Genomic DNA, 13,663 nt, shown 5'->3' with positions numbered 1-13,663 from the left:
GATGGTAAAATTATAAAAATATACTTTCATCAATTGTAACAAATGCAGCACACCAATGCAAGGTGCTAATAATAAGGTGGTATATGGGATCCTGTATATACATGATTGTTCAATAAAAGCAAAAGTTGTTTAATAAAAAAATAAATGAAATGAAATTCCCCCCCTCCAAAAAAAAATACTAAATGCAATGAACTCTGAAGTTCTCTACAAGTAAAGTTGCTTTCAAGAACACAGATTTTCAGAAGAGAGAGTCTATGCCTATATGAGCATGGTGGTACTCTTTCAAAAGAAGTAGAAGCCTCTGAGTCACATGAAAATATATATATATTTTTTTGTGGCCAGATATGTGGTTTCCTTTGGAGAGTTTTCTACTGACACGTTCTCAACCTGCCTGAGAGACATCCAACTTCTCAGAAGACTATTTAAATGTTATGAGAAGAGTTATCCTTTCCCTTAAGCAAGAACCTAATCACACATTCCCTTATCTGCTTGGTTTTCACCCCATACACAATAGGGTTCATTGTGGGAGGCATAAGTAGATACAGATTAGCCATAATAATGTGTATGTGGGGAGGGATTGTGTGTCCTCCAAAGCGGTGTGTAAAGAAGGTGAAGAATGCTGGAACATAGGTAATGACAATGGCACAGATATGGGCAGTACAGGTGCTGAAGGCTTTCTGTCGAGCATCTGCTGATGACAGACTCACAACTGCACGAAGAATCATGGTGTAGGAAATTGTGATGCATAAGATGTCAAAGCCCCCAATCAGGAGGGCTACCATCAGACCATAGATTGCATTGACTTTCACATTTCCACAAGATATCTTGGCCACAGACATATGGTCACAGTAGGTGTGGGGTATGACATTGCCCCTGCAGTATGGCAGGTGCTTGGTGAGAAAAGTGAAAGGAATAACAAGCATCACACCTCTAAGAAAAGTGAGGAGCCCAGCCTTGGCAATGACTGAATTAGTGAGGATAGTGGCATAGCGCAGAGGGTAGCAAATGGCCACATACCGGTCCAAGGCCATGAGCATGAGCACCCCAGACTCCATCCCTGTGAACGTGTGGACAAAGAACATCTGGGAAAGGCAGGCATTAAAGTGAATTTTCTTGAGGTTGAACCAAAATATGCAGAGGGTGTTGGGTAGTGTGCTGGTGCACATGAGCACATCTGTGAAGGATAGAAGGGCTAGGAAGATATACATAGGTCGGTGTAAGGATTCTTCAGAGTAGATGAGGTATATAAGGCCAAAATTTCCTGTAATGGCAATACTGTACATAATGCATAGGGGAAATGAGATCCACAAATGCACTTCTTCCAGGCCAGGGATGCCATTTAGGATGAATGAAAGTGGTGTTAGGCTGGTGGCATTTAGAAATGACATAACGACTACTAGAAGTTCATGGTACAGTGGTTATAGAATTACCTCTGTAAGCAGGAAAAGTACTTTCAGTGAGACTGCAAGCAGGATTTTCTTCTTCATAATATCTAAATTATCTTTTTTGTAAATCAAATACTCTTTATGCTCTCTTTTGTTGAATATGTGCCATGTAATCTGTTTGGGTCCATTCCTTAAGCATTAAACTTTCACAAGATGAATTGACTGAGTCTAGTTGTTATGTCTGAATCATCTTTTGTTATCACGAAGAACATCTCCCAGGCTGAAGTTGGCCATTAACTGACAAATTGGACAATCAAGGATTAATTAGATATTTGCTGTGTTCTAGGTGTCTATCATCACAGTCAGAGATGTCTATTTTATTCTGAAATGTTCACAGTCTTCAGTAGTTCTCGTGGGCTCATCTTGACTCTCAAAATTTGTCAATCTTACCTCAATGACATACTGACAATTGTTCCAATATAGTTTTAGCCCTTACTTCCATATTCTGGAATGCAGGCTGCCATTTAAATGCAAACAATTATAAAGCAGCCCCTTTGTGCCAATAGCTTTCTTTAAGATGAATCACAATTTGATCTTAAATGTGAAAAATTAATCCCTTTCCCAATATCATCAGGAGCCCACCTTAGTTCCTTTGATATTTAAATTCATAGCACAATAAATAGATATTGAAGAATTACTGGAAATGCAGTCACTCAAGGTTAGAGTGACAAATAAAAAGTCCAATGACAGTGCTTATCATCTTAAACTAAAGCAATTTACATTACTTTTAGAATATAGTACTATACTTTTTACCCATATCACAAATTCAGAAAGTCATAGAGTCAGATATGTCACAGGCTACATAATCTACAATGGAAATTTATTCCAGCATAAAAGAGATTGTCAATAATTTTTTTAAAAGTTCATAGAAAAATAAGATAGGGAAGAACAAGGAAGGACAACATACTTTTAGTGATAAGGAGGAGAGGATTTGGTGTGACAGTAATAATGTAATAAAAAATAAAGACAAAGTAGAGACCATAGGATGGGTGTGAATATGATATACAAGTCTGAATAACTGGGTTATGTTGAACCGGTATGTGCTGATTTAGAAAAAACGTACAAGTAGTATATAAGGGGGGGGGGCCATCCTTTAAAGGGGCTGTTTAAAGGTAAGATAAATAGGTTCTTTTAATGCAAAATGTCCAATTTGAAATTGATATTACCTTCTAGGCACCTAGATGGTGGACTAGTTGTCACCTTGGAGATGTCTCTTGGAAATTTAAATTGAGTCGGGTTGGTTTTCCTTTCTTCACCGGTGTCTTTTATATAATTACATTGCTTTATTTTTTAAGAGAAGGCAGTATAAGAGATGAACTTGGATATCTTTGAATTGAAAAATAATTAAAAAACCATAGCTTTGATGTGAAATGGAGGCAATTCCCTGAAAAGAAGAGTAGATGAGGAACAAAATAAATTATGAAAGAAAACTGTCGTCACTCCTTTCATTTTCCTACCACAGGATAAATGCCTTTCTTACAGAAACTGTTTTCAGCTTTCACAGTCAGTGGAATTAATTGACTCTCTCCAGAATACTCCCCCAAAACATTATGTTTCAGAATGAAAATGGAGCAAAATTGCTGATCAAATTCATAGAAGCCAGCATGTAAAAGCAGTTTTATAGTAGGGTGTATTGTGCCTTTTCAAAGTTTTGAGAATAACTGTATCTTACAACTCTCTGATTTATTCTTCCCACCCAGATATCATAATCAGCACCCATTCCTTTAGTAAGAAGAATGCAACCCCAATTCAGAAATCTGCTCACCCTGAACACAACTGGTGTTTCTGCAGAAATTGTGAAGTCGTATCCACAGATTAAGTCATAGTCAGGTATATGTTAGTCTCTTGGCCCTGCAGAATAGATATAAGACCTGTATTGAGGCCATGGGGGGTCGCAGGTAGAGACGGGAGTATTACCATTTTTGTGTAAGTGCGTATTTGTGTGTGATGTTTGTACGTGAGCAAACATATATTCTGAAGGTACAGAGTTGGAAAAAAATGTAGTTGTTACTGTCTTTTTCAACTGCGATCTCAGAGGAGGAGTGATTTCCCGTGTGTTTTTATAATATGAAAAAATAGGCTTGGGAATCAGATATATCTGCGCCAAAGAAGACTGGCTGAGCCATTGGGGGTTGTCTTAAGGACTTAGATTGTCCCTCAACAAGTTCTAGGACTCCTGAATACATAATCTTTTATAGGCAAAACAGAATGTGAAGGTTTGAAAACATTTTGGAATTTCAGAATTAAATCCGTTTGGGAGACAAATCCAGTTTCTAGCTTTTTTATTTTATTATTATTTTTTAAACAAATCTGTTTTATTGATACATATTAATAAAGCATATAATTCATCCAAAGGGTGCAATCAATGGTATTTGGTATAATCACATAACTGTGCATTCATCATTTCGATCATTATTAGAGCATTTTCATTATTTCTATAATAATAAACAAAAAAAACAGACAAACAAGAAAATTCTTCACCTTTCAATCTCACTATGCTTCCCTTGCTGTACATAGCTGCAATTTCTGGCTTTACTTGCTAATTTATTTATTTACTTACTTATTTGATTTTTTTAATTTTTAAAGCAGTTTTATTGTGATATATTCACAAACATTCTGATCTTTCCAAAGTGTATAATCAATGGCTTTTAGTATAATCACAATGTTGTATATCACCACAAAAAATTTTAGAACAATTTCATTACTCCAAAAAGAAAAACTCCACATCCCTTAGCAGTCACCTTTCATTCCCTCTATTCTTTCCCAGTCCTACATAACCAGTAATCTAATTTCATATTTATAAATTGATTTATATATTCATTTTATACAAATGTAATCACTCAATATGTAGTATTTTGTGTCTGGTTTCTTTCACTTACCATAATGAAGTTTTTTTGTCTGATATTAACATATTGTAGTATTAACACACATTTATTCAGTTGCCAAGAAAAAATGGTCTTATATATGCAATTTCACAATTATTCATATTTCACATGTGATTTTACTATGCTATACAGTCCTATGTTATATTTTTTAGCTTTCTGTCTAGTATTATACATGGCCTTAGACTTTCCCTTTCAAACACTGTTATGCCCATATAATAGCACTTCTAATCACAAACACTGTGATGTGCTTTCATCATTTCTATTAATTTACAAAGATTTACAAAAAACCTTTTACCAATTCTGCACAGATTAACCCTCCACCTTCCATTTTCTAACCTCATTCTCTTTCTGGTAACCTATTTTCTAATTATTAACTCCATGAAACCTCACACACACACACACACACACACACACACATATATATACACACACAATATATTTAGTTCATAATAGTGCAACCATATAATATTTGTCCTTTGTTTCTGCTTTGCATCAGTCATCATAATGTCCTCCAGGCTCAGCCATGTTGCCATATGTTTCATGATTTCATTTGTTCTTACAGCTGCATAATATTCCATTGTGTGTATACACCAGTTTGTTTATCCATTCATGGGCTGATAGACACCTGGGTTGTTTCCATCTTTTGGCAACTGTGAATATCACTGCTAGGACTGTTGGTGTGCAGATGTCTGTTCTAGTCACTGCCCTCAGATCTTCTGGGTATATGCCCGGTAGTGGTATTGCCAAGTCATGTGGCAAATCCATCTTCAACCTCTTTAGGACCTGCCAAACAGCCCTACACAGTGGCTGTACCATTCTACAATCCCACAACAGGGAATAAGCTTTCCTTTCTTTCCACATACTCTCCAACACTAATAGTTTTCTGACTTTTTAAAAAATTAATTGGTTGAAGTATACCACTCGTACATAAACATACATAAACAATAAGTGTATAATAATAGTTGTGAACTTACAAAACAAACAAATATAACATCATGCAGGACTCTCATAACGCACTCTACCACCAATAACTTGCACTGCTGTTAAACCTTTTTAATGAATGACTAAAGAGCACTGTCAAAATATTACTATTGACCAAAGTATTTTCCCCCAACCAACCCTATTATTATCTTTATATCATTTATACATGAACATACATAAACAATTAAGTGCATAGTAAAAGTGGTGAACTTACAAAGCAAACATGCATAACATCATACAGAGATCCCACACATCAACCTTCCACTGACACCTTGCATTGTCATGAGGTTGTTACAAATTATGAAAGAATATTGTCAAAATCTTACTACTAATCATTGTCCTTATCTTATATTTTTGCATTTTACCCCAACGTACCCTATTTTTTAAAAATATTTTTTATGACAGAAGCTGTAAACTTGTAAAACAATCATGCACATATGCAGAATTCCCCAACAACACCCCTCCATCAACACAGCACACTGTGGTGAAACATTCACTACAGATAAAATAGTGTCATCTGATTGTTACCATGTCCATTCTATATATTTGGCTCACATTTTCCATACTGCCTCATTATCAACACAGCACATATTTCACATAGATACAAGACTATTATATTATTACTGCTAACCACAGTTCATAGGTCACTCCAGCTGTATTTTTCCCATACTTCTCCACATTCCACCCTGCAGTAATGATGTACATTTGCTCTAGCTCACAAAAGACACTTTCACATCTGTACCATCAACCACAATTCTCGTCCGCCTCTTGGTTTACTGTGCTATTCAGTTCCTAGATTATTCTCCAGCATTCTGTCAATTGACATTTAAATACCTGGATTACCATTTTCAGCCACATTCCCATTTATAAACTAGCTGTTACCATCCACTCTATACATTTCCACACTTTTACATTAAAGCTAATTAAAACTCCTACATACATTAAACACCAGCAACCCATCTCAGTCCTACTCTTATCTCCTTTAAGAATCTACCACCTATCACCAGGTCTTGAAGATATTTACCTACAATTTCCTTGAGAAGTTTTATGGTTCTTGCTTTTATTTTTCAGGTTTTTGATCCATTTTGAGTTAATTTTTGGATAATATGTGAGATAGGGGTCCTCTTTACTTCTTTTGGCTGTAGATATCCAATTTTAACACCACTTGTTGAATAGACTGTTCTGCCCGAGCTGTTTGAGTTTGACAGTCTAGTAAAAAATCTTTTTCTGAACCATAAATTTGGTTCCACTGGTCTGTGTGTCTGTCTTTATGACAGTACTATGCTGTTGTACCACTATAGCTAGGTAATATGATTTAAAGTCTGGAGGTGAAGGTTCAGTTTTCTTTTTATGATGTTTCTGGCTATTCATGACTCCTTACCCTTCCAAAAATTTGATGATTGTGTTTTCAACTTTTTTTTTCAATGCTGGTGGAATTTTTATCGGTATTGCATTGACTCTGTGTATCAATTTGAATAAAATTAACATCTTAATGATATTTAGTCATCCAATCCATAAGCATGGAATGTTCTTCCAGTTATTTAGGACTTTTTAAATTTCTTTTAACATTCAGTTGCAGTTTTCTGAATACAAGTGCTTTACATCATTGGCTAAGTTTACTTCTGACTGTTTGAGTTTTATCTATTGTATTTTATTTTCACCACTATTTTGACACTTTTAGTTTCTTTTATTAATATAACCTTCATTTCTAGACTCTCTTCCAGTCCTCTCTCTCCTACCTTTTTTTTTCAGGTTCTAGCATACTCTTTAGTATTTCCTGAAAATCTGATCTCTTGTTTAGAAATTCCCTCAGTTTCTGTTTATCTGTGAATATTCTAATCTTGCCCTCATTTTTGAAAGGCAGTCTTGCTGGATGTAAGATTCTTGGCTGGAAGATTTTCTCTTGTAGTATCTTAAATACATCAGACCATTGTCTTCTTGCCTTCATGGTTTCTGGTGAGAAATCAGCACTTAATCTTTTTTTTTCCCTTCCCCTCCCCCACATTTGTCTGTTCTCTGTGTCCATTTGCTGCATGTTCTTGTCCACTTCTGTTCTTGTCAGCGGCACAGGAATCTGTCTCTCTTTGTTGTTGTATCATCTTGCTGAGTCAACTTTCCGTGTGTGCAGTGCCATTCTTGAGCAGGTTGCACTTTCTTTCACGCCGGGCAGCTCTCTTTACAGGGGGCTCCCCTACGCGGGGGACACCCCTGCATGGTAGGGCACTTCTTATGCGTGTCAGCACTGCACATGGACCAGCTCCACATGGATCAAGGAGGCCTGGGGTTGGAACCACAGAACTCCCATGAGGTAGACGGATGCCCTATCCACTGGGCCAAGTCCACTTCCCAGCACTTAATCTTATTGGGTATCCCTTATATATTATGCATTGCTTTCCTCTTGCTGTTCTCAGAATTCTCTCTTTATCTTTGGCATTTGACATTCTGATTAGTACGTGTCTCAGAGTTGGTCTATTTGGATTTTTTCAGATGGGCTTACATTGTGCTCCTTGGACATGGATATCTATGTCCTTCAATAGGGTTGGGAAATTTTATACCATTATTTCTTCAAATATTCCTCCTTCTCCTTTTCCCTTCTTTTCTTCTGGGATACCCATGACACATATGTTTGCATGCTTTTTGCTGTCAGTTAGTTCCCTGAAAACTTGTTCAATTTTTTTCCATTCTTTTCTTCATCTGTTCTTTTGTATGTTCACTTTCAGAGGCCATTTCTTCAAGCTCACCAATTCTTTCTTCTGCCTCCTCAAATCTGCTATTATAAGAATCCAATGTTTTTTTTTTTAATTTCGTTGATAGCACTTTTCATTCCCATAAGATCTGCTATTTTTCTATGTATGCTTTCAAATTCTTCTTTGTGCTCATTCAGTGTCTTCTTAATATCCTTAATATCTTTATTCATCTCATTGAATTTATTAAGAATTGTTTGAACATCTATGAATAGTTGTCCTAACACCTTTATGTCATTTGGAGGCTTATCTTTTTCTTTTAACTGGGTGATATCTTCCTGTTTCTTGGTGTGGATCATAATTTTTTTTTTTTTTGGTGTCTTGGCATCTGGATTACTAGAGTATTTTTTTCTGGGTACTGTTTTTCTCTTTAGTTTAAGGCTTCCTGCCTTTTCTCCTTTGCTGGTTGTGTAGTAGAGCCAAGATATAGTTTATCCTGTAAGGTGTGGAGCCTCAAGTTGCCCTCATTGTTCCAGGGACCAATGAAGCTTCTTCCAACTTTCTCCTTTGCCAAGGATAGGGACAGAGTCACAGCTGTGTGGATTAATCCAAGTTGTGCAGGCCTAGATTGTAGTTGCCCAGAGAGACTGAAGAATCTTCATGCCCCTTTTTCCCCTGCCTGGGGCGGGGATGGAGCTGCAGGTGTGGGCAGCAATCTCTGCAGTATGTGTCCAAGATGGCCACAGTTGCCCTAATAAGCTGATTTTCAGCCTATGCCAGCCAAATATAGACAGTTACCTGGATAGGTTGTTGCAGGGACCACCTGCCTCCTCCCTGCCAGAGGAATGGCTGAAGCCTAGTCTAGGATTGCAGGTTGATACAGATGAAAGAAACTGGTTCTTACCGTCACTGTGATTTTTGGTCCTGGCTTCCCCTCAGGCTGAGAGCGGAGTCAAAATGGTGGCCACTGGCCTCTTCCCATCTTATGCAGATTCACACCCCAGCTGTTCCCAGGGTTATATCTTAGCCAGCTCTGAGTCTACCAATCAGTACCTGAAACTATCAGCCAACCATCTCTTCCTCCCGTGTTTTCTGGAAATGGAGCTTCCAATTCCAGCCACAGAAGAGGTCCTGGGACAGTTTGTGCTGCCAGGGTAGGACAACCACTGATCTCCATAGCTTGGCCAGTAATTTCCCGGAGAGGCTGGAGCAGGTCCCCACAGCTTCCTCCCTGCTGGAGGTGGAACTGGGGCCTGGGCTAGAGCTGCAATCTGATCTGGATGGAAAGAAGCCAGACCCCACCAGCACTGTTATTTTCAATCTGCCCCACTGCACCTCATGCCAGATGCAGAGGGAAGATGTTGGCTACCAGTCTCTTTCTTATTTGGACAGGCTCAAAATTTAGCTGTTCATAGGATTATACTTTAGCCCACTAAATTTACTCATCAGTAGCTGAAATTGGTGCCCAGCCATCTTTTCCTCCCCTGTTTTTCAGAAGTGGAGTTTTCAGTTCCAGCCGCAGAACAGCTCCCAAGGCAGCTTGTGCCTCCAGTTGAGGATGGGCACTGTCCTCCGTGGTGTAGAGTGCTCTAAACCAAGTCTTCTCTGCAGAAGGATAGTCTCCTTCCATTCCTTAAAGGATGTTGCAGGATGCTCTCCTGGCCTCCTGGAGCCCTCAAAGAGGTGCTTCAACTAGCTCCACTGCCATCTTGCTGTTTCTCGTTTTTCTGACTTTTTATTAATGACCATTCTAATAGGTATGAAATGATATCTCAGTGTAGCTTTGATTTGCATTTCCCTAATTGATAGTGATGTTGAATATTCTTTCATGTGCTTTTTTGCCATTTGTATTTCTTCTTTGGACAATTGTCTTTTCAAGTCTTTTGTCCATTTTTTAATTGGTTCATTTGTGTTTTTATTGTTGAGTTGTAGCATCTCTTTATATATCATGGATATTAAACCCTTATTGGATATATGATTTCCAAATACTTTCTCCCATTGGGACAGTTGCCTTTTCACCCTTTTGACAAAGTCCTTTGAGGTGCAGAAGTGTTTAATTTTGAGGAAGTCCCATTTATTTATTATTATATTTGTTGTCTATGCTTTGGGTATGAATTCCAAGAAACAACCACCTACTGCAAGGTCTTTAAGAAATTTTCTCTACATTTTCTTCTACTAGTTTTATATTTTTGGCATGTATATTTAGGACTTTGATCCATTTTGAGTTGATTCTTATATAGGGAGTGAGATATAGGGGTATTCTTTCATACTTTTTGTTATTGATATCTCAGCACCATTTGTTTAAGAGACTACTTTGTCCCAATAACATGGTTTTGGTAAGTTTGTCAAAAACCAGTTAATTGTAGAGGTAAGGGTTTATTTCTGGACTCTCAGTTCTATTCCACTGATCAATGTGTCTATGTTTAGGCCAATACCATGTTGTTTTGGTCACTGTAGCTTTGTAGTATGTTTCAAGGTGAGGCAGTGAAATTCCTCCCACATTGCTCTTGTTTTTTAGAATGCTTTTGGCTATTCAGGAGTACTTTCCCTTCCAAACGAATTTAGTAATTGCCTTTTATATTTCTGTAAAGTAGGCTGTTGGAATTTTGATTGGTATTGCATTGAACCTATAAATCAGTTTGGTTAGAATTGATATCTTCACAATATTTTGTCTTCCAATCCATGAACATGGAATTTTTTCCATTTTCTTTTAGGACTTCATTGATTTCTTTTTGCACTGTTTTGTAGTGTTCTGCATATAGGTCCTATACTTTGGTTAAATTGATTCCTAGGTATTTGAGCCTTTTTGTAGCTATTGCAAAAGGACTTTTCCCCCTGATTTCCTCCTTAGGTTGTTCAATACTAGTGTACAAAAATGTTATTGATTTTTGCATGTTGTTCTTGTATGCTGCCAGTTTGTTGAACTCAAAATGAGAATACAACTTATCAAAACTTATGGGATACAATGAAGGCAGTGCTTAAAGGGAAATTTATAGTCCTAAAACACCAATATTAAAAAAAGAAGAAAGAGCTAAAATCAAAGATCTAACTGAACAAGTTGAGAAACTAGAAAAAGAGCAGTAAACCAACCCCAAAACAAGCAGAAGGAAAGAAATAAAAAGATTAGAGGATAAACAAATGAAATTGAGAACAAAAATCAATTGAGAAAATCAACAAAACCAAAACCTGGTTCTTTGAGAAGAGCAATAAAATTGACAAACTCTTAGCTAGACTAACAAAGAAAAAGAGCATGCAAATAAATACAATCAGAAATGAAAGGGGGGGGGGGAGTTTCAAATGACCCCACAGAAATAAAAAATATCAGAAAAGGATATTATGAGAAACTGTATGCCAACAAACTAGACAACTAAGATGAAATGGGTAAGTTCCTAGGAATGCACAAACAACCTACACTAATGCTACAAGAAATAAAATAACTTAACTAACCAATCACATTTAATGGGATTGAATCTGTCATCAAAAATCTCCCAATAATGAAAAGTCCAGGACCAGATGGCTTCACAGGTGAATTCTACCAAGCATTTCAAGAAGAATTAAACAATCCTGTTTAAACTCTTCCCAAATATTTGAAGATGAAGGAAAATTACCCAATACATTTTATGAAGCCATCACCCTAATACCAAAGCCAGATAAAGATACCACAGGAAAACTACAGACCAATCTCTCTAATGAACATAGATGCAAAAATTCTCAAAGAAATACTTGCAAATAAAATCCAACAGCATATCAGAAGACATACGCCAAATGGTATTTACTCCTGGTATTCAAGGACGGTTCAACATAAGAAAATCAATTGACATAATGCACCACATTAACAAATTGAAAGGAAAAAAACACATGGTCATCTCAATGGATGCAGAAAAGGCATTCGGCAAAATCCAGCATCCTTTCTTTATAAAAACACTTCCACAGATAGGAATAGAAGTAAAATTCCTCAATATGATGAAGGGCATATATGAAAAATCCATAGCCAACATCATACTCAATGGGGAAAGTTTGAAAGCTTTCCCTTTAAGATCAGGAACAAGACAAGGATGCCCACTGTCCCCATTATTATTCTTCCTTTTTCAAAACTCAGCACAGTGTCTTGCTCTAAAACAATTTTTGGAGAAAAATTAAAAGATGCAAGCATTGAGTGTTATATGTCATCTTGTATTCAGTGATCTTGATAAATGCTAACATTTTTCTATGGATTATTTTGGATTATCTAGTTATATTCCATCACATTGTCTGTGAATGATGACCATTTTGTTAGCTCTTTTCCTCTTCTCATGCATTTTTTCCCCATTATTGCACTGCCTAGGGTCTGCCTCATCTGATGTTTAACAAAAGTAGTGATCATTGACATTCTTATTTCATTACTAATGACTAGGTATAGTGAGACACAATGAGGACTACTAGGGACAGACAAACCTGGTCCTAACCAATTCTATGAAGACATGAGTTGATGCTACAGTGTAGAAGCACATCTGGGCAATGATAACAATTATTTTATAATAAAAACAGAATCACTTGTTCATGATGAATCATATTTGAATAAGCATTCATTGCCAAAATGAAATAATCCATAATAATATGCATGTGCCCAATGGTTAATAAAATTGACTTAGGACTTTAGTCTATGTCTCTCTCTGTCACCACCACTACCATGAAATATTTGCCTGGATTGTTCAGGAAAGTATCCTTGCACTCCATCCCAGTCAACATTCAATCACTGTTCCAAGCCCCAAATAATCTTTGATCTGCCTTTTGATACTATAGATTATATTTGTCTTTCCCAGAGGCACATACTTGTAATGATATCATATGATGTCTGTCTGGTTTCTTTCACCCAGCATAATATTTTTGAAATACAGCGATGATTGCGGGAGCATTAGTAATTTGTTCTTTTTAAATTGCCTTTAGCTTGCCATTGTATGAATATAACAAAATTTGTTTACTCTTTCATTTATATGAATTGACATTTTGTCTTTTCTTATTTGGGGCTATTATGAATAAAACATCCAAGAATCACATTGTGATTTTACTTTGCATTACTTAAATGTATCTTATTTTATAAAGTGTCTGAGCAAATATTTTCCCATTTTTAATTTGGTTATTTTTCTTATTATTGAATTGAAAATATTATTTTTACATTCTGGGTGCAAACCATTAGTATGATATATTTATTGCAAGTCTTTTCTCCCAGCCTGTGATTTATTTTTTCATGCTTCATATTTGTTAATATGAATAATATAATAATAATAATTCAAAGAGCTGTTGATGAAGTGCATCTCACCAAATTTTTCTTTTATGGTATGTGCTTTTTGTTTTCTACTTAACAAATTTTTGCTTATATCAAGGCTATACATATATACTCATATACTCTATTATACTTTTATCTACAAAATTTCCCCCTAAGCAATGCTTTATTTGCTTCCTTTAAATTATGACAGGTTGTGCTTCATTATTACTTAAATCAAACATGCTAATTTCCTGTGTGATTCCTTTGATCAACTGTTATTTAGAAGTTTAAGATATATCTGTATTGAGAAGATGTATTTACTAGAGAAAATGTGTGTTTACGGAACAATCATGCATAAAATACAGGATTCCCATATACCACCGATCATTAACACATTTCATTGAGGTGGAACATTTGTTACAA

General features: G+C 36.3%; 1 protein-coding gene across 1 annotated transcript; it reads right to left on the bottom strand.

The window, feature by feature from the left end:
• Positions 1-422: 422 nt before the first annotated feature.
• On the bottom strand, positions 423-1,388 carry LOC101422737 (olfactory receptor 52N1). The gene has a single exon (XM_004463194.1). The coding sequence runs from the start codon at positions 1,386-1,388 to the stop codon at positions 423-425; it is 966 nt and encodes a 321-aa protein (XP_004463251.1).
• Positions 1,389-13,663: the final 12,275 nt, after the last annotated feature.

Source organism: Dasypus novemcinctus, chromosome 10 (assembly GCF_030445035.2).
Source record: "Dasypus novemcinctus isolate mDasNov1 chromosome 10, mDasNov1.1.hap2, whole genome shotgun sequence".
NCBI classification, from domain to species: Eukaryota; Metazoa; Chordata; class Mammalia; order Cingulata; family Dasypodidae; genus Dasypus; species Dasypus novemcinctus.
Note: the sequence above shows the minus strand (reverse complement) of the source record. Positions and strands in the feature narration are given on the sequence as shown.

Bases quoted from the DNA above. Each gene is read 5' to 3' on its own strand.
- LOC101422737 (XM_004463194.1), bottom strand. From the start codon at position 1,388: ATGTCATTTCTAAATGCCACCAGCCTAACACCACTTTCATTCATCCTA.